Source organism: Hypanus sabinus, chromosome 8 (assembly GCF_030144855.1).
Source record: "Hypanus sabinus isolate sHypSab1 chromosome 8, sHypSab1.hap1, whole genome shotgun sequence".
Classification (NCBI taxonomy): domain Eukaryota; kingdom Metazoa; phylum Chordata; class Chondrichthyes; order Myliobatiformes; family Dasyatidae; genus Hypanus; species Hypanus sabinus.
Window position 1 is genome coordinate 83,870,304 of NC_082713.1, and position 23,248 is coordinate 83,893,551.

Sequence of the window (23,248 nt, forward strand, 5' to 3'; positions counted from 1 at the left end):
CCAAACATGACCCTACCTTAAAAATTACTAGGCTTACCTACAGCCCTCTATTTTACTAAGCTCCATGTACCTATCTAAAAGCCTCTTATATACCCTATCGTATCTGCCTCCACCACCATTGCCCGTAGCCCATTCCACGCACTCACCGCTCTCTGAGTAAAAAACTTACCCCTGACATCTCCTCTGTACCTACTCCCCAGCACCTTAAACCTGTGTCCTCTTGTGGCAACAATTTCAACCCTGGGAAAAAGTCTCTGACTATCCACACGGATCAATGCCTCTCATCATCTTGTACACCTCTATCAGGTCACCTCTCAACCTCAGTGGCTCCAAGGAGAAAAGGTCGAGTTCACACAGATCAGGGTCTCCAGTGGTGAATATAAGAGACTGAAAAAGGGGAGAGAGGTGTCAGAAAAGGACCAAGTGAATTTAAGGGCAGGGTGGAAGCTGGAGGCAAAGATGATGAAATTGACAAGCTCAACAGGGATGTAGGAAGCAGCTTTAATTGTCTAAATAGTTGCTTTACAACATATGGAGTTTAATGCTGAGAAGTGTGAGGTTCTACATTTTGGCAGGAATAATGCAAATAGAACATACAGAGTAAATGGTAGGGCATTGAGGAATGCAGAGGAACAGAGAGATCTAGGAATAACTGTGCATAGTTCCCTGAAAGTGGAGTCTCATGTAGATAGGGTGGTGAAGAGGGCTTTTGGAACGCTGGCCTTTATAAATCAAAGCATTGAGTACAGAAGTTGGGATGTAATGCTAAAATTGTACAAGGCATTGGTAAGGCCAAATTTGGAATATTGTGTGCAGTTCTGGTCACCGAATTATAGGAAAGATATCAATAAATTAGAGAGAGTGCAGAGACGATTTACTAGGATGTTACCTGGGTTTCAGCAATTAAGTTACAGAGAAAGGTTGAACAAGTTAGGTCTCTATTCATTGGAGCGTAGAAGGTTGAGGGGGGATTTGATCGAGGTATTTAAAATTTTGAGAGGGATAGATAGAGTTGACGTTAACAGGCTGTTTCCATTGAGAGTAGGGGAGATTCAAACTAGAGGACATGATTTGAGAGTTAGGGGGCAGAAGTTTAAGGGAAACATGAGGGGGTATTTCTTTACTCAAAGAGTGATAGCTGTGTGGAATGAGCTTCCTGTAGAAGTAGTAGAGGCCAGTTCAGTTGTGTCATTTAAGGTAAAATTGGATAGGTATATGGACAGGAAAGGAGTGGAGGGTTATGGGCTGAGTGCGGGTAGGTGGGACTAGGTGAGATTAAGGGTTCGGCACGGACTAGGAGGGCCAAGATGGCCTGTTTCCGTGCTGTGATTGTTATATGGTTATATAAAACTGTGTTGTCCTCTGTTGCACCCCATTTGATATCAGCAAGCACATTAACAAACAAGAGTCAATGAAAAGCAAGTAGATAAACTATTTACATAAGAAATAGGAGGAGTAGGCCATCCGGCCCATTGAACCTGTCCTGCCATTCAATAAGATCATGGCTGATCTGTCTCCATAAACTCAGCTCCATCTACCTGCCTTTTCCCCAAAACCCTTAATTCACTTACTATATAAAAACCTATCTAACTATTTCTTAAATATACTTAGTGAGGAAGCCTCAACTGCTTCCCTGGGCAGAGAATTCCACAGATTTATCGCTCTCCGGGAAAAACTATTTCTCCTCATCTCCATTCTAAATCTTCTACCCTGAATCTTTAGGCAATGCCTCCTAGTTCTAATCTCACCTACCAATGGAAACAACTTTCCTACTTCTATCTTATCTATCCCTTTCAAAATTTTGTATGTTCCTATAAATTCCCCTCTCATTCTTCTGAACTCGAGAGAGTATAGTCCCAAGCATCTCAATCTCTCTTCATAAGTTAACCCCTTCATCCCTGGAATCAACCTGGTGAACCTCCTCTGCACTGCCTCCAAAGCCAGTATATTCTTCCTCAATTATGGAGACCAGAACTGCACACAGTACTCCAGGTGCGGCCTCACCAGTACCCTGTATAGTTGCAGCATGACCTCCCTGCCCTTAGATTCAATCCCTGTAGCAATGAAGGCCAACATTCCGTTTGCCTTCTTAATAACGTGTTGTACCTGCAAGCCAACTTTTTGAGATTCATGGACAAGTGCTCCCAAATCCCTCGACACAACAGCATGCTGCAATCTTTCACCATTTAAATAATGATCTGCTCTTCTATTATTCCTTCCAAAGTGGATGATCTCGCATTTACCAACGTTGTATTCCAACTGCCAGACCTTGGCTCACTCACTTAACCTACCTATATCCCTCTGCAGACTCTCCACATCCTCTGTACGATTTGCTTTTCCACTCAGTTTAGTGTCATCAGCAAATTTGCTACGCTACACTCAGTACCCTCTTCCAAATCATCGATGTAAATGGTAAACAGCTGTGGGCCCTGCTGCACACCACTCACCACAAACTGCCGACCAGAGAAACACCCATCTATACCAATTCTCTGCCTTCTATCGGTTAACCACTAACTGTGCCAATACAGTTCCTCTGACTCCATGCATCTGTATCTTATTTAAAGTCTCTTGTGCGGCACCTTATCGAACACCTTCTGGAAATCCAAGTATATGACATCCACCTGTTCCCCTCTATCCACTGCACTCATTAGGTCCTCAAAAAACTCCAGTAAGTTTGTCAAACAGAATCTGCCCTTTCTGAATCCATGCTGCATCTGTCTAGTAGAACCACTCTTTTCTAAATGTTTCGCTATTTCTTCCTTAATGACAGCTTCAAGCATTTTCTCGACTACAGATGTTAAGCTAACTGGCCTATAGTTCCCGTCTTTTGCCTACATCCTTTCTTAAAAAGTGGCGTGACATTTGCTGTTTTCCAATCCGCTGAGACCCACTCAGAGTCTAGAGAGTTTTGATAAAGGATTACCAACGAGTCTACTATAAGCTCCGCCAATTGCTTCAGCACCCTGGGATGCATCCCATCAGGACCAGGGGACTTATCTACCTTCAGGCTCTCTAGTTTGCTCATCACTTGGTGACAGTGACTTTATCGAGGTCCTCACCTCCCATTTCATTTATAACATCCTTCTTTGGCATATTAGACGTTCCCTCCACCATGAACACAAAATTGTCGTTCAATGCCTCAGCCATTTCCTTATTACCCAATATCAATTCCCCCTTCTTGTCTTCCAAGGGAACAAAGTTGACTTTAGCCACTCTCTTCTGCTTTATATATTTATTAAAACCTTTGCTGTTTTTATATTTTGCGCTAATTTACTTCCATACTCCATCTTCCCTTTCCTTATTTCTTGTTTCGTTGTTCTCTGTTGCCTTTTAAAGTTTTCCCAATCATCCAGTCTCCCACTACTCTTTGCGACTTTGTACACGAGCTTTTAATTTGATACTATCTTTAATTTCCTTAGTTATCCAAGGCTGGCTACACACTTACTCTCCTTTGACTGGAATATACTTCTGTTGAGCACTGTGAAATTTGTCTCATACACCTATCCTATTCTATGTTCCACAGAGATAACAGTGGAGTTAAGTGTACCAAAAAAAAATGAAGAGATGTCAACAAATCTACAACTATAATGTGCACAAAACCTTCAGTTCCACCTCAGACACTATAATCCTAACAATTTTCAGCAACTGCCCAAACCTTTGTAACCTTGAAATCCTATCAGATCTCAATCACATATTCGCTCTATTACCTATTTTATGTTAAGTTCACACTACTCCATTCCACTTCAGCTCATCACCTTCTGAAATGCATGCATTATTCATATTAGTACTATATCAAGACTGGACTACTTTAATGCTCAGCTTCAACCCTGCATAACTTGATTTCATCCAAATCTCTGTGGCTGAATCATAATTCAAATTATGCTTTGGTCACCCATCATCTCTGTGCTTTCTGAACTGGGATTTTAATATGTCTTATTCTTTAGTTTTACATGGCAATTACCATGAAATACAAGTTTAAAATGTAACTATCCTATACTAAAATGACTTTAAAATGGGAATTGAATTAACCCCATTTATGTTAAAAGGTAAAATTACCTACCAATACTTAAGCATACTCCACCTTGGTTTTGACTATCAATGACCACTCCCCACTGCATACACAACTCCACTGTGGACAGAGTTAGGAGTATCAAGTTTATGGGAGTGCACATAACAGACAATCTCACCTGGTTCCTTAACACTACCTCTTTGGTTAAGGAAGCACAGAAGCGTCTCCACTTTCTGAGATTGAGACAAGTAAGTGACCAGCTGCATCATCGTCTGGTACAGGCATTGCAAGGCACCTGACCTCAAGTCCCTACAAAGGATTGGTGTGGACTGTTAAGAGGATCATCAAGGTCTCTCATCCATCCATTAAAAATATTTATCAGGAGTGCTGCATATGCAGGGCCTTGAGCATTGTCATGATCTCTTCCATCCACCCAGCAACCTCTTTGCCCCACCCCCTCACCATCAACACAGGAGGCACGACTGCATATGGACAGGGACTATTAGGATGAGAAACAGCTTCTTTCCCCAGGCCATAAAACATACAAATCCCTGCCACCACATACGAATCACATCATGGGAAGCGCCAGTAATATTATATTGTTTCTGTAAAACTTGTCTCATATATGTGCCTTACAACTTGTCAATTTATTTGTGGTAATATAACTGTGTTGTGTGTGTGAGTTATACGTACTGCATTGCACATTTCAGTTGGGAGGAACGTAGTTTCGTTTGGCGGTACACATTTGTACAGCTGAATGACAATAAATTGAACTTGCACATGCATGCAGCATTTTGAGCATTTGTGTGATATCTTGATTCTTCTATGGGACAGTGCTACAAGTAATAATCCATATAATCGTCAGATAGATGTATCAAATTTCTAAACTAAAGTACCCTGCACTTCTGGCACTGTGAGCAGGGTTTGAGCATTTCTAGATATTACTGTTAAATGAAGACTTCCTTACAATTGTGATGGCTTGTTACTTAAATATAGTAAAGTAGGCATGCAACAGTTCCTCCATTCTTTGAGTAATCATCTTGTTTTAAACATGAAGTAAGCTCTATGTTAAAAGTGGAATGCCAGCACACACACACACACACCAACCGTTACATCTTAGTATGAGAAGGTTGAGGGTTCAAGACTTTTTTGGAAGCTTGAGCGTATTGACTTAAATTTTGAAGGAACTCTGCACTGTCAGAAGAAAGAGCAAACTAAATTCCCAATTGCCCATTCAATTAGACACTATTTTAATGAAAACTTCTGTGTATTGCCTGATGTTTATTCCTCAAAAGAAAAAAAAGTTTAACTCTAAGACAAATTGCTCCTTACAGACTGGTTTATTCTGCTGTAGATAAACTGGCTGCCATATTTCCTACAGTACTGCGATGATTTAGTTTTAAATGTAAGTTCGTGATTTGAAATGCCCCAAGATTGTGAAATACATTATAATGAATTTAAGATTATTATTATGCCTTTCATGCTCTTGGAGAAATGCCTGCGTATTTGTATGGCACCAATATTCAGAAAAGTACTTTTTTAACAAAAAAAATTATCATTTTGCATTGGCAAACTGCATATTTTAACTCTCCCAAGACCCTGCATATTTTTACTTCAACCCTAATTGGCTGAGTATTTATCTGTATTAACAAGAAGGTGTACAGGTGTAAGTGGCCACTGAGTAATAAGTACTTTATTCCCCAGCGTACTCAAGAACAGATTGAAAAAATACAGCAGTACATTTCTATACACAAGGTTGTCCATTAACCAAACTCAATATTAAAACAAAAAGACTATTTTGAATAACTTACACCCAAATACTGCTCAAATAAGATACCACAGACTAAGAATAATTCTCTGCTCACAACGTAGTCAAAGCCTTGAAACAAATTTAATCTAACCATTCCACTTTAAAAAAATACCAGATTTGAAAAGTTGATAAAAAATGCTAATATCATGAATCATTGAAATTACCCAACAGAGTAACTGAAAAGTAAACTTTGTTACACTGATAGAGCATTATTGAAGTTGTGTACTGATCAGTAATGCACTGATAGATCATTTTTGGAGTTGCAAGTATAAATGTAATTTTTTTTTGTGACAGAAGCCTACATCAGGTACTGACTTGGCTTAGTTACCTTTAAAGAATCTCATTACATTCTGCTCCAGGTCACAATACGTCTCACCTCTGGCCTATTCTTGTAACTGCAGTGAAACTATTCAACAAAAGGTTCAAGTGTAATACAAATACATTTGAGCTTTTCCCAAATTCAATTCAAAGGTCTTGGGCTCACCAGCATTTATTGCCCTATCACCAATTGCACTGAACATTATTTACTAAGAAAGGAGCAGTCTATGATTAATGCACCTCAGTTAAACTATTGGACAATAAGATCAGGAGTTTGAGGCAGGAATTTTTTTTAAAGAGTAGATTTCCAAATCATGATGGTACCTGCAGTTGATGTTTCTATCTGACCGTAAAAGGTGCTGAGTTACAAGTTGTTACAATTAATTTAAATCATGGAAACATTGTGGGAAAAGAGCAGAAGTTCACTGCAAATTTACAGCATTACATTCCTCTGGTTAATACTGCTGTGTGATCGTTGCAATGAGATCTTAAGATGGTGCTACAGACAGTACCTAAACAACTTAATTAGATTTTAGCTCTACTGAGGTCTTCAGTCCATTAATCTCCATTTAATTCACACAGATTTCAATAAGCAAAAGCAAATGTCAAGATGCCTCACTACGATCAGACTGATCAGCTTTGGAATACAAGAAACACGAGGCTTGTCACGCTTTAGCTCATCAGGACATACAGCTATTAACATCACTTGAATTTTTTTGAGTTTTATAACATCAATGAATTTCAGTAACATACACAAGGAAAACTCTTAAAGCAGATCTTCACTCTCAATTTTTCCTGCAGTCAAACCTCATCAAAAGCATTCTGGAAGCAAGGTCTGTGGGTTTGACCTGAGGCTAATTTGCCACTTGGACCTCAATACCTGATTCATGAGTGTGAGAGGCCAGAAAATTGAGCACACAACACCTAGACCGGGGGTCGGCAACCCACGGCTCCGGAGCCACATGCGGCTCTTTTACCTCTGTGCTGCGGCTCTCTGTTGCTTTGGGAAATAATTGGTCTTTTGCAGCATCCGCGCCCATGGGGGCCAGGTTGAGGGAGGCTTAAAAGCAAGGCTGTTTAGTTCGAATAAAGTTATTCCACTGCAGTTTACTGACTGCGTGAGCACACCGCTACAACGTGTTTTTATCGCTATTAATATACGTCACCACTGCCAATACCTGACACCCGTCAGTGCGCGATTTCTTTAATTTTTCGATCCAAGGTGGGCTAACTATGGAGAACTCTAAAAAAAGAAATGTGACTGAAGAAAACAGAACGTTTAATGATACGTGGGCAGATTCATTTGCTTTCACTGTTGACGAGACTGGTTTACCGGTATGCTTAATATGCAATGAGAAACTAGCAAACAACAAAAAGTCAAATGTTGCAAAGCATTTCTAGAATAAACACGCAGCCTTTGCTCAAAAATATCCGGATGGAGATGAGAGAAAAAAAGCCGTTTCGGAACTGATGCGGAAGGTTGATCTGAGCAAAAATCATTTCAAGCAATGGATGAAGTCCGGAAAACCAACGACATATGCTAGTTATATTGCCGCTCAGGAAATAGTCAGGCATGGGAAGCAGTTTACAGATGGTGAATATATAAAAGAATCTTTCATTAAGATTTCAGAACATCTATTCACGGACTTTAAAAACAAGAGTGAAATTGTGCAGAAAATCAGGGATATGCCCCTCTCTGCAAAGACTGTCAAAGGCAGAACCATCAAAATGGCAGAAGACATCACAAGACAGCAAATTAAAGACATCAATTCAGCTGTGGCCTACTCGATTGCCTGTGACGAGTCTAAAGACAAAGGTGATATTGAACAAATAGCGTTGTTCTGCCGGTATGTAAACTCTGCCGGGCCACAGGAAGAACTGATTGAGTTGATACCTCTAAAAGACCAAACACGGGGGGAGGACATCTGTGAGGCTGTCTTGAATTGTTTAAGAGCCAAAGGAATAAAGACTACCCACCTGGTGTCAGCAGCTACTGATGGGGGCACCGAATATGACGGGAACGCACAAGGGAATTGTGGCTTTACTGCAGAAGTCTCTGGACAGAAAGCTGCTGATTTTTCACTGCATCTTGCACCAAGAGGCACTGTGCGCTCAAACATTTCCTCCGGAATGCACAGAAGATGTTGGATGTTGTCATTCAGATTGTCAGTAAAATAATGGCAAAAAGTTTAAATCACCGTCAATTCCGTTTGTTACTGGACGAGCTGGAAAGCGCATATTCTGATCTCCTGCTGCACAACAAAGTCCGGTGGCTGTCCAGAGGGGAGGTGCTGAAACGCTTTGTCGCGTGTCTGGAAGAAGTGAAAACTTTCCTGGGCAGCAAAGGGCTGGAAAAGCTACACTTCATGGTAGACATGACAGCGCACCTGAACACGCTGAACACAGCTCTTCAGGGGAAAGGACGTACAGCCCTACACATGTTGGAGGAGTTTTGGCATTCGAGCGCAAGTTGACAGTGCTTGCCAGAGATTGACAGAAAGGCACTTTGTCTCACTTCCCCAATTTGAGAGAGTTCAAACAAGGTCACGACATGATAAGTTCGGAGTATTTACATTCTGCAATCATCGCAATGCAAACATCGTTTGGGAAACGCTTCTGTGAGTTCAGAGAGGAAAAAAACACATTATCCTTCCCGGTCACTCCCCCATGCATCGATTCATCTCTACTGAATACGACTGCATTGGCAGGTGTGAGTAAACCTGATCTTGAGATGGAACTGGCCGAAATAGCCGACAAAGACATATGGGTGTCCAAGTTTAGACGCTTGACAGCAGACCTTGAAGATGTTGCCCGTCAGAAGGCCGTTCTTGCTCAGAATCACAAATGGAGTGATATTGAAAACCTCCCTAAACCGGACAAACTTGTGTTCGAAACATGGAATGCTATCCCCGACATTTATGTAAACATTAAAAAGTATGCGCTTGGAGTCCTGTCGATCTTTGGATCCACATATGTATGTGAGCAGGTGTTCTCCAACATGAACTTTATTAAAAACAAACATCGTGCACGCCTCACAGATGACAGCTTGCGATCCTGTGTAAAGATGAAGGTGACGTCATACAGCCCTGATGTGCAGATGCTGTGCGCTGAGGTCCAGGAGCAGAAATCCCATTAACCAAGTATGATACATATTTTAATTGCCTATTATTTTAGGAATATTCATATTTTTTCATTGTTCAGTGAAATAGTCCTTTTATTTTTCAGGTTGACAGCTGGCTGACGTTATTTTTGGTTTGCTGCTGGCGGAAAATTTAAGTTCAGCGTTTTTCATAAATATAAGAAAAACTCAAATAGACATTGAGTATTTTACTTAAAAGTAACCTTCAACCCAACGTCTTTTTTTCGGAGTTCAAAATGTTTTTGTTGCATGCAGTAATGTAATTTCGTTTTCTCTGCAGGAGTTCATCAATTTCATAAATGCAACACATTATAGTTTGTTTATACATAGCATAAAGGCAAAAAAAAACGTTGTATGCAGTGTTATTTCATTTTAAATGTCAAACGGGTTTTGCGGCTCCCAGTGTTTTCTTTTCTGTGGGAAACGGGTCCAAGTGGCTCTTTCAGTGGTAAAGGTTGCTGACTCCTGACCTAGACCAAGCAAGATCTGAATCAAAGTTGTTTTTTATTTTTAACTTCTATGTGTACAACACTGAAACACTGTTTTGAGGAACAAGGAAGCAAGTTTTTCATTTTCTTTTTTTAGTTCAGATAATCTGGTACTGTCTACCAGATGACAATCTCAACCACTTTATGCACACTGTCTTAATGAACCTAAACTACAAGAAGGGGTTTTATTTAAGGTAATTTATCACAAAGGGGTTACTCATTAAAAATCAAGAGTGTTTCTAGATAGTTACTTTAAAACACAAGTCTGTGAAAATGGGTAACATTTAACAGTTGTTCTAATCTGTACAAGTCAAAACATCTAATGTATTTAAAATGTAAAAATTAACTTATGTCAACAATAGCCATTTCAGATTATCAATAAAAGTTTGGTTTACCAAATCCTTACTGAAAGAAGACTAATAATCTTCCAACTTCCTATCATCCATGGCAATTTGTATTTCTCACAATATTTAGGGAATTTAAGGTACTCAAACTCCATACGTATTTTGACAAATTGAACAGTTCTCCAGGAATCAATGCTCTTTGTTAAATGAAGGAACACCTGTATCAAGTGATCACAGACACTTAATTTTAGAGGTTCTAACTTTAGGTTTTAGGTGTTCACATCTGGAGCCCATTTTAGTGTCTCACTTTTCATATTTAAGAAGGGCCTGTACCTTACATCTGATCCAAAAGGTGACAATGCTAACATTATAGAATAAAGACACATTATTCTCAAGGTAAGTCATAATCAATTATACTATATATAGCATCTGCCATGTCAAATACCACCTACTCCATGTGTGGCAGAGTTTGGGTGCCATATTTAACCGCCTCAGAACCAACAGTACTGGAGTGGAAGTCATTTTTGATTACAATGGAATACCTAAGAAGATTATACATTGGTATCGAAAACACAAGCAGGTAGGCAAAAAGGTGGCTCTGTTGGGTTAAAAAGTTAAATCAAATCCTAAGAAAGAGATGACATAGGATCAGAAGATTTCAGAATCCTTGAGTAGAGTTAAGAAACTGCAAAGCTAAAAAGACCCTGGCCGGAGTTAATATACATGCCACTGAAAAGTAGCCAGGATGTGGAGTACAGATTACAAGATAGAAAAGGCATGTAATAAGGACAATGTTACGATAGTCAAGGGGGATTTCAATATGCAGATAGATTGGGAAAATCAGGTTAGTACTGGATCCCAAAAGAGGAAGTTTGTATAATTTGTAGAAAGGAACCCTTAGGAAGCTGTGATCATAATGATAGAATTCACCCTGCAGATTGAGAGGAATTGCAGAGGACTGAGAGAGGAGCTTGCCAAAGTTGATTGGAAAGGGACACCAGCAGGGATGATGGCAGATCAACAATGGTCGGAGTTTCTGGGGGCAATTCGGAAGGCACAGGCTAGATACATCCCAAAGAAGTATTCTGGTGGGAGGATGAAGCAACTGTGTCTGTCTTGGACTTCCCTCATCAAACACAGTTGCCTCATCCTCCCTTTAGAATACTTCATCTTTGTGATGTATCTAGCCTGTCCAAGACAGCATAAAAGCAAAAGAGAAGGCATATAATATAGCAAAAATTAGTAGAAAGGTATAGGATTTGGAAACTTTACCAACAGTCAACAGAAGGCAACTAAAAAAGCAATAAGGAGAGAAAAGATTAAATATTCAGGTAAGGAAGCCAATAATATAAAAGAGGACACCTAAAGTTTTTTCAGATAAATGAAAAGTAAAAGACTGGCAAGAGTGGATACTGGGTCCCTGGAAAATGAAGCTAGAGGGGTAGTAATGGGGGAACAAAGAAATGGTGGATGAGCCTAATAAGTATGTATTTTGCCTCAACAAGAAATTCAAGACTGTCAGAAAACAGAAGTGAGTGTAGTTTCTATTACTAAGGAGAAGGTGCTTAGGAAGCTGAAAGGTCTGAAGGTAGATAAGTTACCAAGACCAGATGGACTACACCCCAGGAATCTGGAAGAGGTAGCTGAAGAGATTATGGAGACATTAGTAATGATCTGTCAAGAATCACGAGATTCTGGAATGCTTCTGAAGGACTGAGGGAATTGATGACTTTGTGGCCAAGTTTGCAGACAATATGATGATAGGTGAAGAGGCAAGTAGTGTTGAGGAAGCAGGGTGCTTGCAGAATGACTTAGACAGGTAGGGAGAATGTGTAAATAAGTGGTAGATGGAATGTAGTGTAGGGAAATGCATAGTCATGCACTTTGATAGAAGGAATTAAGGCATAGGCAATTTTCTAAATGAGAAGAAAATTTAAAACTCAGAGGTGCAAAGTGGCTTCGGAGTCATGTGCTGGATTTTCTGAAGGTTAACTTGCACGTTAAGTCGATGGTAAGGAAGGTAACTGTAATGTTAGCATTCATTTCGAGAGGACTAGAATACAAGAGCAAGTATGTTATGCTGAGGCTTTCTAATGCATTGGTCAGACTACACAGAGCATTGAGAGCAGTTTTGAGCCTCTTATCTAAGACAGTATGTGCTGGCATTAGAGAGGATCCAGAGGAGGTTCACAAGAATGATTCTGGAAATGAAAGGATCAACATATAAGAAACGTTTTATGGCTCTGGACCTATAGTTGGAAGAATGAGGAGGGATCTCATTGAAACCAATTGAATATTGAAAGGCCTAGATGGAGTGAATGTGGAGAGGGTGTTTTCTATAGTGGGTGAGTCTAGAACCAGAGCACATAGCCTCAGAATAGAAGGATGGCCATTGTTAGGGTGATTTTTGAGTTTAGGTTATGTTTAGGAAATGACTTTGGCTACCAGTCTTCTATTCCTTGATAATGTATTGTGGATTTAATTTGGAACCTAAAGGCTGTGAATCCCAGTCCACAGACGATGCTGGTCTGCAGGGTGGATGTGAACCAGAAGGTGTGAAGTATGCATGTAATTTCAAAGAAAGCATTATCTATACTTTGTAAATATGGAATTGTCCTCTGTGTTTAGCAAATAAACATCAAGCCCCACATTGGGCCAGCAGACCCTTTCCGCTGAAAGCAGGTCCGTATGATGCCTACTGTACCTAGTTTTGTTGAATAAGGAAGCTGCTTTGTATCTAATAGTAACTCTCTCTCTCATGATTTCATTCACGCAACAATAGTTGGTGTCAGGAGTGTCAGGAGCTAAAATAGCACCCATACTTGGATCAGTCACTGGTACATGGGAATACGAAGTATCGCAAATGCGGAGAACTGAACTGGTAGATACAAAAGCAGTGTGCGTGCATGTATGTGTGTTTATGTAAGTGAGGAAACTTTGTGTGTCAACTCAGTGAGACGAAGCCACCAGTTGCGAAAGGTGGTTACCGGCGGTTCAGGATGCCAGAGTGGGGGCGTGTATACTCGTTCGGAGAGCTGCATTTTAGTGTATATGTTTTGCAAGTGTGATACAAAGGAGTATCATGAGTTTAGGTGCTCAAAAGTGGCAGATTGTGGAGTACATACTTTGCAGTTTTAAGTATGTGCTGTTTAACTAATACCTGTCTTTTATATTTTGCATAGCGTGGGAATTTGTATGGACACATCTCAGGGAGAGGTTTTACGCAGATATATCTGTCAGGATGGCACCTGTCAGGCAACGTCAGGTCATGAATCCTGATGATCCAAGCTAGCACTTGATAATGATTACGAACATTCATAAGCCCTTCACCCCGGGGAGAAACAGAGCATTTTGTCAGAGTTGCCCTCACTTAAAATCGCATGTGGGAATTCCGAATTCTGATGTAAGCTTGAGGAAATGGTTGATATTCACCAAATGCACTCTAAAGATATACACGCATTGGCAAAAGTGAAGTCCCTGAGGAATATGTGGGACAGGAATCCTTAGGGGGTACCTGGGCAACTATTGGGAACGCCAACAATGAAGAAAGATATTGCTCTTTTAAAGGGGAAGTGGAGCAGTGACTGGGGGGAGGCCAGAGTAACCGGGGAATGATAATAGCAGTGATTCAAAGAGCTGATGAGACAGCCATGGATTATGCAGAACGTAAATATCGATCGTATGAAGAGTATTCCGGGTTGGATAATCCAGGGAGGGATGACCAAGTCTTCCTGAAAATGCTGAACGAAGGCCTGAGCTCAGCCCATCAGGAAGTTTTAGATTTAGCTATAACAGTGGGGTCAACCTAGTCTGCGAAAGTTTCATGAGCCAGTGAGATAACGAAGAAAGTGCACCAGAAAATGTAAAGTGGCTATAGTAGATGCTGCTGCTGTGATGTCCCAGAGTTTGTTTAGCTTGCCAGCGACTAGGGCACAAAGCAAGGAAATGTTGGAATAGATGTGGGAGGGTAAAGGAGTAGATATGCTACAGGTGTGGCCATTTGGGACATGGTTGGAGGCAATATCCAAATCAGAGGAAAGAAAAACAGGTGAACGTCACAGCAGACACGCAATCTCTCACCCCATCAGTGCCCAGTCTGACCAATAGATCAGATCAAAGAGCCAGTAAAGACTGCTCCTAGGTCAGAAAAAAGATGTGGCGGCGGACCCCGCCGATGTACAGCATTGTTATGGGAACAGCAATGCAATATGTCCGTGGACATGGGACATTGGTATCAATAACAGACCTACCCTTGCCAACAACTGGACAGGCCATTTATATTAAGGGTGTACGAGAGAAAACAGTGAAAGGTGAAAGAAGAAGCGAGTTGCAAATACTCTAAATCAGGGGAGAGCAGCTTTCAGTATATTTCTGGGTATGTCCAAATATCGAGAGCACTATCCTTGGAATAGACATCCTAAGGGAAACAGGAGCCGTTATAGATTTGGGAAAGGGAGAAATAACATGGAAAAGCCAGGGGCAGCGAATGCATACAACCAACAGAATACACAACCTGGCTAGCATAGTCACAGCTGCCCCGATCACCAGAGACTGGAGCCAGGATGGTGTCCATGGGTTACTTTGTCAGCAGATCCCAGCAGTGTGGACTAGACACAAGCAAGATTGTGGTCAAGTAAAGATAAATGCAGTTAAAATAGAGGAGAGTCTGTATAAAGCTCATAAGCAGTACCCAATAAAAATATCACGCACTGACAACTGTTCAGGGTATAGTGAAGGAACAAAAACACCAGGGGATATTCAAAAGAGACTGCGGCCACTACTAACTCGCCTATATGGCCAGTAAAGCCCAGTAGATCATATCTATTAACAGGCTATACCTTTAAGACCAGGCTAAGATTGCATCCCATAGTGTTCGCCCAGCAACAATCCTGAATGGCTTGTCTCCAGAACGTAAAGTTTTCCAGTCCCTCCGAGGGCAGACATTACTGTGAATACGGCAGCAGGGGCACAAGAGGCAAATGAAATTGGAAGTGTGCAGGAAGAAACAACAGAAGTCCGTTTAGTAAAATTATATGAAGAGGTGGAGGCAGAGGAGGAGAGGTGGCAGAGAAAGGGAGCAAAGGAGGGACCAGATGAGAGCTGGGCACACGGGGTGGAAAGAGTTGCGGTGGCCCCACCATGTATTAGGCAAATATTGCTGAATTTGGGGTAATTATGGGTTGCAAGGAACCTGGGGCTTACAGGGATAGAATGACACAGTATGTGAAAGACCTTTGTGAAAGAACTTAAAAGTGTTGAAGGACTGAGCGAAACAACAGCAACAAATCCCTGATCAGAGAGAGCCAGGGGGAAAGGAGATAAGTCCTTCCGCAGCCCGGTGACCAAGACATGGTGAGGGTGCTGCTGGAAGGGCCAGGGTTTGCCCCCAGATGGAAAAGTACCACAGATGGTACTTTTTCCAAGTGACACTTAGTCTGTGTGCGGACTCAGTGAGGCAGCCAGTGGAAACACTGGACTCAGGTCAAAGCATATGACTCACCCATTTGTTGCTCCCACAGACAGAGTGAGGGATCAAGTGTACGCAGTAACCATGCAATTACAGAGAACCTAAGAGGAACGCCAGCCAGCCATGCCAGACCACAGCTAATGAAAACATACCTGGGGAAAACACAAAGGCAGGAGACCACAAGAGCGTGGCAAAAGACACAGAGAGCGTGACAGAGAACTGTGAATAGTCTACTAAAGTGTGATGATATGAAGGCTGGTTGCTGAAGATAGATGATTAGTTTAATAGCATAGAATAGAAAAGCTATTGGAAAATAGATGGGGAGGGACTTCTAAGTTAAAGCAGAGACAGCAAGTTCCACAACCTCAATGGCAATTCAGACTGCACACGCCATCTGAAGGCAGTCACCCCCAGTCTGAATGAGGAGCTTGGCCCTTTCAGCAGCTGGGCCAGTGATCGACTGGACAGTACAGAAGGGGGTGCCACCTTGCAGACACTTACATAGAGACCACTCCAACCCCTCTCTGTACATCAATGAGAGGGCCTGTGGGTGCTCCTGGAAAGCGTTTCAGTGACCAGAGAATGAAGTGGTGAAGAGAAGGAATGTGATTAAGCTGCAATCAGCCTACAGGGAAAGAGCCAAAGAAGCCGCATTTCTAAAGATTTCCTCAAATTTCTGGAACAACCTCTCTGCTTAACATTTGGTAGGTAACAATTAGGGAATGCTAGGGTAGATATTGAGGCACACAAAATTGGGGGGCAATTTTGAGGCAGGGTGTTTTTGCTGCCCTATTTGAGTAGATCCTCCTAAGTTGGCCTTTCTTTGTACAAATTTATTTTTGTCCAGGAGGACCAAGAGGAGGGACAGCTGGAATGATACTTGGGTTTAGGTTATAGTCGGCCCTCCTTATCCGCAGATTCCGCATGTGCGGATTCAACCAACCATAGACTGGGAAAACCCGGAAGTTCTCTCTCCAGCGCTCGTTGTTTGAGCATGTAGAGACTATTTTTTCTTGTCAATATTCCCTAAACAATACAGTATAACAACTATTTACATAGCACTTACATTGTATTAGGTATTGTAAATAATCTTGAAATGACTTAAAAGTACAAGCAGTCCCTGGGTTAAGAATCAGTTTCATTCCTGAGTCTGTCTTGAAGTCGGAACAGGTACATCCAGTAATAATAGTGTCAGTTAGTCAAAAGTTTTTCTTGGTATATAGTACATATACATATAGTACCTTTCTATGCATATAAAACACTTAAGAAACACACGTATTTCAATAATTAAACCACTGCATTGCTTAGTAATAATTGTAGCTTTCATTGGGACAGGGCCTTTCCCATGCTCCATTAAAATTGTTCCGATTGTTGGCCGACTGTAGCCTAACGCCTTTCCAATGACCGATGGCGTTTCACCTCTTTCCGATCGCTTTATTACTTCCACCTTATTTTCAATCGTGATTATTTTCATGAACAGAAACACTGCAGATTCAGAGCTGCACAGCCAAGTCCTAATGTCCATCTGCACTGAGACATGTTAAATAAAGTCCGGGGCTCCGCTGGGGCCTAAAGACCACCGGACTAGGACAGGTAAAATCAGGGACTTGAGCATCCACGCTTTTTGGTATCCACGGGTGTTCTCGGAACCAGTCCACCGTGGATAAGGAGGGCCGACTGTATTTACATTTAGGAAATGGCTTTGGCTACCAGTCTTCTGTTCCTTGATAATGTATTGTGAATTTAATTTGGAAAAATGCATCTCCTAAAAGCTGTGAATTCCAGTCCACAGACGATGCTGGCGTCTGTGGGGTGGATGTGAACCAGAAGGTATGAAGTTTGCATGTAGTTTCAAAGAAAGCATTATCTATACTTTGTAAAATATGGATTCGTCCTTTGTGCTTTGTAAATAAATATCGAGCCCCACGTTGGGCCAGCAGACCTTTCCACCGAAAGCGTCTCTGTATGTTGCCTGTTGTATCTTGTTTTGTCAAATGCAGAAGCTGCTTTCTATCTACTCTCTCCGGTGATTTCATTCACGCAACCAACAGCCATTTAGAACAGAGTTGAGGAGGAATATCTTTAGCCAGAAGCTTGTCAATCATGAAATTCAATGCCACAGACCACTGTGGAGACCAAGTCATTGAGTATATTTAAAGCAGAGATTGATAAGTTCTTGATTGGTCAGAGGGCCAAGTGGCATAATTCTACTCTTATATCTTATGGTGGTATAATTACAGCAGTATAGAAAATTACAAAATTTAGATTTTTCAAACAGAGGCACATACATATCCAAGACAGTGGATGTTTCAGCAACAAACAAAAACGCTAGAGGTACATAGCAAATCAAGCAGCATCTAAAGAGACGTAATGGCCAACTGACATTTTGGTTGAGACCCTTCATTAGGACTGGAAATATCAAAAGATGAAGGGAAGGTATGGACCAAGAGGTGGTGGGTGACAGGTAGATCTAGGTGAGGGAAGAGGGAAAGTGGAAATGATGGAAGAAGCTGGGAGGTGATAGGAGGAAGTGACAAAGGAATGAAAAAACTAGAATCTGATTAGAGAAGACAGTGACCCATAAAAGAAAGGAGGTGATGACAGGATCTGATGGGAGGAATGTATGGATGATGGGCGTATGGAGAAGGCAGAGGAGGGGAGAGAGATGGGATGACAAGAATCAGTGGGATAAGGGGAAAAATATAGACAGATGGAAATGGTTACCAGAAGACAGAGAAAGCAATGTTCATGCTGTTAAGTTAGAAATACCAAGACAGAATATGAAATGCTGTTCCTCAATCTGCATCTAGTCTCAACTTGGCAGCAAAAGAAGCCATAGACAGTTTGGGAATGGGAAGTGGAATGAAAACAGTAGGCCTCTGGGGGATTCCAGATGATATGGCAGACAGACAGATGGCAATTATCAAAGTAATCCCTTCATCTGTGTCAGACCTCATGGAAGTACAGAAGGCTACTCCAGGAGCACCGGATGCAATAAATGACCATGATGGACTCAAATATGCAGAACTGCCTCACCCACAAGGATGACTTAAGATGTTGCATTTTGATGCTTTGAAAAGTTCACCAGACTTGATAGAAATAGAACTTCGTGCATCATATATTAAAGCTTAAAGCTGACAATTAATGTCTAAATAAAAGTACTGGAGTAGAACATTTCACATAAGAGAAAGAATAGCTAAAGATGCATGACATGAAGTCTTTCATATGAAGTTAGAATTCAAAAGTGCAAAAAGAAACACAAATCTTGGGCACAGATGCAACTTTACATTTCAAAATCAGGTTCAATCCCACAACCACATGAAACTACCCCAAATCTTGCAAGATCACTTGCTCAGAGACCCCACTCCCAGATCACTCTGGTAGGCTTTGAGAGCAGGCGAAGGTGGGATGGAGATTAAAAGCACTTAATATCCACCTTCATATAAAATACAAACGTTTGTATAAAAAAACCCAGAAATACTGGAGAACTTACAGTCCACAGCAATTTTTAAATAAAAGGGTAGGAAAGTAGAAATTGAAGGGGTTGAAAACTGCTAAACACCAAGGACCTGATAATCTGTACACCAGAATTTAGGAAAGAGCTGGCTACAGCTTGGGTTACAAAGTTCTACGGTCTAGAATGGTTCCCGCAGATTGAGGAGGAAGTAAATATTATCCCCTAGTTAATAATGACGAGGGAAATATAAGGCTGACATTAGTAAGGAAAATGCTAGAATCAATTATAAAGCACGTGATACCATGATATTTAAAGATCAAAGATTATCAATGTAGATTTCTGAAAAAGAATCATAGCAGATTGATTCAACAACAGACACAAAATGCTGGTGGAACACAGCATGCCAGGCAGCATCTATAGGGAGAAGCAATGTCGACGTTTCGGGCCGAGACCCTTCGTCAGGACTAGCAGATTGATTGCAGTGTTTCTCTAATATTTAGTTGAATAAATCTGTGACTGGTGTACTTGGGTTTTCAGAAGATCTTTAATAAAGTTTCAACTAAAGATAAATAGAAAAGTATCTGTAGATAATACACAAGCATAGATTAAAAAAATAAGTCCTTCTCACACTGGCATGCTATCACTAGTGGATTACCATTGGCATGAGTGATTGGGCTCCAAGTATTTAAAAGCTAGATCAATGATTTAGCTGAAGGGACAAATGTAATATTTCCAAGTTTTCTGATAGCATGCAACTAAGTGGGAATGTGAGTAACAATGAGAATGAAAAATAATTCGTGGTGTCACAGGCAAGCTAAGTGCACTCATCTACCATGTTATGGCCAACTCAATGTGGAAAAATGATTACATATAACCAGAAGAGGTATTGCCAGTCTTAAAGCACATTCAGATGGATAAATGCCCTGGGTCCGACTCAGTGCACCCTTGGACCTTGTGGGAAAGTCAGGAAGAAATCATGGAGACCAAAACAAAGAAACATACATCTTTAGCCACAAGTGGAGCCCCAGAAAACTAGAAGGTAGCTAATGTAAAACCATAATTAAAGAAAGGCAGCAAAGACAAGTTAGAGGACTACAGGCCAGTGAGCTGATAGCAGTGGTGAGAAAGCTACTAAAGGGGATTTTGAAGGACAAGGTCTACCAGCATCTTATTAGGGATGGTCAGAATAGCTTTCTGCATTGAAAACTATCCCAGAACTCAGTCTTTGTAAGAGATAACCATGAGGATTAATGAGAGCAGGGCAGTGAGCATTGTCTATATATTCTGCAGCAAAGCCTTCAATGAAGCCTAGTTTAGAAGGTCAGACCCCTGAAAATGCAGGAGGAACTCAACAGGTCAGACAGCATATACAGAAATGAATAAACAATCAACATTTTGGGCCAAGACCTTTATCAAAACTGGAAAGGAATGGGAAAGATGGAAGAGCATAAGGAGGACAAGCTAGGTGATAGGTGAAACCAGGTGGGTGGAAAGATAAAGAGATGGAGAAGAAGAAAACTGATAGGAGGGGAGAACAGAGTGGACCAGAGGAGAAAATGAAGGAGGGGTGCGAGGGGAATGTGATAGGCAGGTGAGAGGAGGTAAGGAGTAGGGGGAAAAAAATTACCAGAAGGAGAAATCAATATTCATGCAATCAGGCTGGAGGCAACCTAGACAAAATATGAGGTCATCCTTAGAGTGGCCTCATTGTGGTAGAAAAGGAGGCCATGGACTGACATGTCAGAACAGAAATGGGGATAGGCCTCCTCTACTGTCAAGATGAAGCCACACTCAGGTTGTCTACAGCGTAGAAATAAAGATCAGTTTCAAAATAAGGAGCAGTCATTTAAGACTGAAGTAAACATAAACCATCAGAGAGAATGGTATTTGAAGTTCTCTACCCTATAGGGCTACAGAGGCCAAGTCAACGATTACAATCAAAGTCAAATTCATAGATTTCAATATAGAAAAATAATTAATACAAATAGAAAAAAAATGGTGCAGCTTGAGGGGCCAAAAGGCCTACTATTATTTTTCAGGTTAGCTCATAACTGGTTTATTATTGTCATACGTATTGATTGAAGTGAAAAACTTTTGTTTACGTCATCCAGATAGTCACTAAATACATAGAGGTAGTACAAAGAGAAAACAGAAACAGAATGCAGAATATAGTGTTATACAAAATAAGTGCAAGTAGACAAATAAAACAAGTATTTGCCTCTACAAAAGCTGTTAAAGCCAGTCTAACTGCATTGTATTTTTCCTCATTAAGTGCTATTGTGACAGTCACACAAATTGATATGTTTTAAAAAGTTGAGACTTTACTTTTATTTATTTTGTGGATATGGTGATAGTTGTTCAAATGCTAAAAGTAATTATATCATTATCATTACCCTTCCAAATAACTTTTTCCAGAGTTTACTCTGCAACTCTATAATATAGTTACATGTTAAGTAAGGGCAACATTAACATCAACACACACAAAATGCTGGTAGAACACAGTAGGCTAGGCAGCACCTATAGGGAGAAGCGCTGTCGACGTTTCGGGCCGAGACCCATTAACATCATGCTTTTGTTTAGAAATATTAGAAATTTTAAAAAAATACCCTAAACTTTGGAATACAAAACTAGTATTCATTCTCCACTAAGACACTTCTCATAATCCAGCTCTTTGGCCAAGTTTTTAACCTCCTATCCCAGTACCTCCGCGCCCAAAACTATGACAGCATTTCTGAGAATCACCTGGGTACATTTCATGCTGAAGATGTGGGAGCTAAAGATCAAACAGCAACAATCTAACAAGTTCAGCTCTTTGCGACCAGAGGCGGGCGATCACCGTGGCATCGGCCTGCACTCAGCCCAAAGCCGCGCCATCGGGGACCGAACACACGGTACGAGGTTTCGCGGCAAAGCACCGGGGCCTCAGGCCGCCAACGCCCTCACCCTGCACCGTCTGGAAGGTTCCGGGTCTCTCTCCACCCCCAAGTCAACACCTGGGCCGAAGCAGCGCCGCTCACCTGAAACGCCATAACGACGAGCTCCGGAGCCGGAGAGAGCCGAGCGCCGATTGACATGCGCACTGGCAGTCCGGGCTCTGAAGCCATTACCGGCGGGCTGGCAATGAGGGCTCCTTCTTGGGTTTACAGTGAATTCAATTCCCTCTGCAGATCGGAAACAAGCAAGTTACGCCCTCTTCGCAACCTCTCCTTCCGCTAATGTTAAAACACAAGAGGTTTAATCAGGACAGGAAAGGAAGAGGGCAAAAACCAGAATAAGATGTTGAGGGGCGAGTACAACTAGCAGGTGAAAGCTTGGCTTTGTAGGCATTTTGTAAAAGTCCGACCTTTCCAACTCTTCTGTGAATGAAGCTGTAAAAGAGAGAAGGAGGGAGTAATAACCAGAAGTTTAGTAACTTTTGGTAATTACTCCCCACTCTTCCATTCCCCATTTTGGCTTTCCTTTCATTCCTTCCCATCAGCTCCCGCTGGTTCCCCATTTTCCCTTCCTTCCATTGTCCACTTTCTAAACTTCCTTCTTCAGCCCTTCATTTCTTCCACCTATCACCTCACAGCTTCTTAATTCACTCCCTCTTCCACTCACCTGCCTTCCCTTCGCCTATCATCTGCCAGTTTGTACTTTTCCCCTCCCCTCACCTTCTCTGCCATTTTCCTTTTCAGTCCTGATGAAGGGTTTCGGCTGAAATATTGACTGTTTATTCCCCCCACCATAGATGCTGCCTGATTTGATGTGCTGCTTCTAACGTTGTGCCTCCTTATCTAGCAGGTTGCTGCTGGAATAGACCTAATTCACAGAATATTTGGTAAACTGTTGCAATCAATCCTGATCCAATGTGACCTCTCTTCATTGTTTTGCAGATGTGTGCATTCAGAGGCCAATCATTCACAGAGGTGTTGGGAGAGGATGGATCTTAAATAAGCTGTGTAAAAATCCATGGTTGCTCCTCCCCACTAATGAACTGCTACTGCACAATGTCACCCCCACTCAGGAAAATACAAATCAGCTGGAAGGGCCTATTCCGCACTGTATCTCTAAATAAATAAATAACAGGCGAACACGAGGAAATCTGCAGACGCTGGAAATTCAAACAACACACACAAAATGCTGGTGGAACACAGCAGGCCAGGCGGCATCTATAAGGAGAAGCACTGTCAACGTTTCGGGCCGAGACCCTTCGTCAGGACGAGCCACCCTGAAC

At 41.5% G+C, this 23,248-nt stretch overlaps 1 protein-coding gene across 2 annotated transcripts in view; it reads right to left on the reverse strand.

The window, feature by feature from the left end:
• The window catches only part of LOC132398272 (MICOS complex subunit Mic27-like), a 65,622-nt gene extending 43,436 nt beyond the window's left edge, over positions 1–22,186 (reverse strand). The window contains exon 1 of one of the 2 annotated variants that reach the window (XM_059977442.1): positions 22,050–22,186. In XM_059977442.1, the coding sequence (XP_059833425.1) occupies positions 22,050–22,136 (87 nt within the window). In that variant the 5' untranslated portion in view covers positions 22,137–22,186. Of the gene's footprint in view, positions 1–21,774; positions 21,998–22,049 lie in introns of those variants that run through there. The other variant, XM_059977443.1, reaches the window with a different exon arrangement.
• Between the last annotated feature and the right edge of the window lie 1,062 nt (positions 22,187–23,248).